Raw genomic sequence first — 4,507 nt, 5'->3', positions numbered from 1 at the left:
TATCTAACTACCTATCTGTCCCTATCTCTCCACACTCGATCTATCTCGAGCCTGTCTATCGAATAGCTTTGCATGTATCTGCCCTACTGGTCAGTTCAACTTGGCTTGACCTTGCTGCACCTAAGATAGGAAGAATAACTAGACAGGGGAAGATAAAAGTGTAGAGGAAAAGAGACACCCTTCCCTATCATATTGGAGTCGAAGGCAAGAAAGAAAGAAAGAAAGCGATGTCTAAGAGTGTGAAGTGTATTGTCTACGACATCCTTCACTACCCACCCCTGGAGAGGAACGGTGACGTAGGTCTATTGTTTGGGTATTCACAGTCCTTTCTTTCTTTTCTTGGATTTCTTTCCATTCCCAGCTCTTTCTTTCTCTCTTCTAGCCTAGCTAGCTCTCTCGTAGATCTCGAGCCTTTCCCCAGCTGTTTGTATTGTTCTCGTGAAGAAGATAGATGGATAGATATCTTATCACCGCGCTGCTGCTCTTTCATCCTTCCCTTCTCTTCTTCTTTCTTTTCTTCTGTCTCTTCCTCTGTCTTCCTCTCGCCATCTTTCTCTCTCTCCTTTCCAAACTAGAAGAAGATCACAGCAGAGATGCAGAGAGCCGAAGAGGCGAGTATTCTCTACTTCGCGGATCAGCTGAAGCAACACCCCCTCGAACTCTTCAGACCTCTCGAGCAGTTCAAGGCTCTCATCTTCGAATGGAAGGCCGCAGGTACGATATCAATCAAAATTCTATCTTTAATCTATCTATCTTTAATCTATCTATCTTCCTCAATCTATCTATCTCCAATCTACTTTAGATCTCTCTATGTGTGGTGTATGTTTGACTAGCTTGGGAGATCTTCGAGCAGCGCGTGGAGGATGTGCGGGGTGTTCGACAGATTTATACGACCTTCGAGCAGAGACTCTCAACGGAATTGAAAAGGCTAGAGCAACAGGCCATACAGCAGTGGGAGGAAAAGTGCACTGAAGTGGCTTCTGTAAGTCTCTCTCTTCTTCTTGTTGTTGTTCTCCCTCTCTTTGTCTTCTTCTTTGTCATTCTTTCAGCTTTGTCTATCGTTCTTTAGCCCCTTTTTTTCTCGGCTTTTTGCTGATGATTAACTTTCATTCATTCTCTCCTCCTTTCTTTCTTCAACAGCTACTTCTTATTCTTCATGCCTTCTTTTCTACATTCTTCAAGGCTCGACTCCTTCGAAGTCGGGGCGCTTCTCTTCTTCTTCTCTAGGCCGTTCATGCAGAGGGATCATGACGAAGGTTTCTTGTCATGTGTAGATCCATCCACACATACTGTGTCTGTAGAAATGCAGAGAAAGAGGAGTGAAAGTCGGAGCTACAGAGATACCCTGCCTTCCCTCTATAGGATGTTGGATGTCCCACGCTGTATATCTAGATATAGATAGATAGAGAGATAGAGAGAGATGTATAGACTCATAGATATATGGAGAGAGAGTTGAGAGGTGCTGCGTGTCTGTCTTCTCACTTTTCGAAAGCCACCCACTACTAGGTACAGGAGGTATCTGTCTACACTCTGTAAGTATGTATGTATGATGTATCATCATGTATACGTATCTATACGTATCTCTTTGTATAGATAACTCTATGTGGAGGTATCTGTGCATGTATATCTCTACAGTTTCGCTGTGTGTCCTTCTCTCTTCCTGTCTTTCTAGATGTCTTCTCGATTTCGAGAGATCGCTACTTTCTTTCTCTTCTCCCTTTGCCTAGCTAACATCTGTTGGCCTATACATAGAAATCTAGAAAGATGAACTACGTCTCATACCCCTACGCCTCTATAGACAGAGGTCCATACACCCCGGCATCGCACGTTTCACTTCTTCGACAGATAAAGAGTCGACTACAACTTCACCCAAAGAAAAGATAAGCAGGGCTCGTGACACCTCCTCTTTTCTCTTCTTGTCTCCTTCTCTGCTTGTTGGTGTATCATAGACATTACAGTCTTTGTACTGCGGATGTGTATGCATGTTTCTTCAAGTGTATCTCTTCCCACCCTTCCCTTACATTGACCTGTATCCACCTTCTACTCCTTATCCTCTTTGTATTCCTCATACCCATGCATCTAAATGATCTATTCTTCTTCTTCCTCTGTTTCCTCTCTCTTTCTTTCTTACTTTTTGTGTCTTCTTCTTGCTTTCTGTTCTTTTCGCCAGGATGTTTTGAACAGGTGGTCGAGTACGTACAAAGCTGAGGTGATTGCTTCTTTTCCCAGAGTCCAGAGTCTTCCTGTGGATGAAGATATCTTTGCTGCGGCCTCGCAGAATAAAATCCAAGATGCTCTAGACGAAATGAATGATCTCTACTGTGCAAAGACTTCCCCTTGGAAGAAGGTAGGAAGAAGAAGAAGAAAGGAGAGAAGAAGTGATAGGCATTTCTATGTTACATACAAGCTATGTGTGAAAGGAGGTTTAGACGGGATGGAGATACACTCCATATATATATATATATCGTTAAGAATCTATATAGCGAATGATAGATAGATAGATTAAAGATAGATAGATAGATAGTGTCGAATTTGTTTTTCTTTTGAGGATGTGGATGGTTCGAGTCGATTTGGTTGATCACACAGTGTATGTACAGGTGCTGCTAAGTGTGTGTTTCTCTCTAGACACCTTTCTGACTCTTCGCTGGCCTTCCTTCTTCCTTCTTTCTTCTTCATCTTTTCTGTTAGATAGATCTCTTTCTTCTCTTATAGATCTACCTTCTGCCTTTCTTCCTTCTTGCTGTCACGGAACGCCTTCAGATAGCTCAGCAGTTGCAGGAGGTGTTGGTGGAGAGGCAGAGGGAGCTCGAGGTCCAAAATGTTGAAGCGATCAAGATCAATTGCAAAGAACCTCTTGATAGACTTCTTAAAAAACTCAAGGTCAGTCGACAAACACACAAATTCGGTTCTTTTCGCTTCTTCTCTTCTTAGAGGCACATCTTTTAGCTATATATGTGTCTACCTGTCTAGATAAGTCGATGGTCGCGTCTGAATGGCTGGCTGTCTTCATCATCTTCTTCGTCACCGTTTCTCTTTTCAAAAGATTCATATAAATCTACCGAAACGAGGTTATATGAGCCAACTGTATAGACACATAGAGAAAGGGACATGTATGGCGCCTAGACAGGGACATGGTCGTTGTTCGCAGGAGGTATGAGACATGTTTCTCATACATCGAGGTGTATAGACACCCAGGGGTGGGTCGCCCTTTGTTCACGTGGCTCTACTACATGTGTCTTGAGAGCGGGAAGTTGCCAGGGGGGCTCGGAGGTCATGCACGTACAGCCATTCACTTCAGTGACAATACATATGTATATAGATATATATATATATGTATGTCATATATATATATATATATATGTGTATGTTTTTATGTATACATGTATGTATACGAGAGAGATTAGATACGGTTGATGGAGTGCAATCAATCCCTAGTAAAGAAACGAGCTGAGGTGGATGGCGACAGAAATCTGACATAGATAGATAGATAGATAGCGGGGTCTAGATTACTTTTTCACTCCATTTTTAACCCTCAGTAGGTAACGCGCTGTACATGTAGTTCTTCAAGATTTTTTCTTTATCTTAATGATTGGTTTGCTTGTCTATCTTTGATCTATCTATGCGTGTGTGTGTGTGTGTGTGTGGATGTCTGTGGATGATGAGCCGTTGCCTGTGCATGCGTGGGGTTTCCTCCTGCTGCTGCTTGTTTTTCCTTGAGTGCATTTCTGGCCTTATGTTGTCTTTCATGTCTATCTCCCTGTCTCTCTACATATCGATACTCTCATACCTTTCTACGATTTTGACGTAAGATCTTTCTTTCCTATCCTGATCTTCTTCTTCTTCTAGTCAGTACGAGCTTTCATTATCTTCTTCTCTCTTCTTCCTTTCCTTCACCTGAACGCTATATGTTCATTTCTTCGATGGATGGAGACCCCGCTACGAAGTCTATCTTCCTGTCTCCTTCATCGTCCATATAAGCCGCACCCCGGAGAGTGATAGAGATAGAGAGTGAGAGGTATCTCTGTCTGCTGTGTCTTCTACAGAAAGATGCGGAGAGTCATTATCTCTGGACGAGTTTCTCAGCCTTAGCAAGAAGAGAAGCCCTAGATGTTCTCTCTTCACAAAATGTCCAAAGTCGCGCGACAGTCATCCTCTCGGATCGGCTTATAAAGAAAGTGACAGAGCATTGGCTGTCGACGGATGTACGCAAGACTTATAGAGATCTTGTATGGCAAAATCTAACTGACCTCCTTCAACAGGTATGTCGAAGAAGAGGAAGAAGTAGGACGAGAAGAATATACTTGATGATGTATAGAGGAAAGGTACAATCTGGCAGAGAAAGAGAGAATGATCCAACATAGAGAGACTTCATACTAAGATTGAAAATAGAAATCTGGACCGCAACATCATACGAAAAAAGAGATAGATAGATAAAGATAGATAGATTAAAGATAGATAGATGGATAGACAGATAGATAGATTAAAGATAGATGGATAGATAGATAGA

At 42.3% G+C, this 4,507-nt stretch overlaps 1 protein-coding gene across 1 annotated transcript; it reads left to right on the top strand.

Moving 5' to 3' along the window:
• Positions 1-573: 573 nt before the first annotated feature.
• Positions 574-4,259, top strand: CSUI_010516 (guanylate binding; the record flags this gene model as incomplete). Its single annotated transcript, XM_068070619.1, has 5 exons — positions 574-714; positions 834-982; positions 2,171-2,347; positions 2,761-2,880; positions 4,044-4,259. Coding segments are annotated over exons 1-5 (783 nt in total), but the record flags the coding sequence as incomplete, so codon positions are not given.
• Between the last annotated feature and the right edge of the window lie 248 nt (positions 4,260-4,507).

This window comes from Cystoisospora suis (genome assembly GCF_002600585.1).
Source record: "Cystoisospora suis strain Wien I chromosome Unknown contig_7674, whole genome shotgun sequence".
Taxonomy (NCBI): Eukaryota; Apicomplexa; class Conoidasida; order Eucoccidiorida; family Sarcocystidae; genus Cystoisospora; species Cystoisospora suis.
The sequence above is the reverse complement of the archived record's forward strand: the minus strand, read 5'-3'. Positions and strand labels throughout refer to the sequence as shown.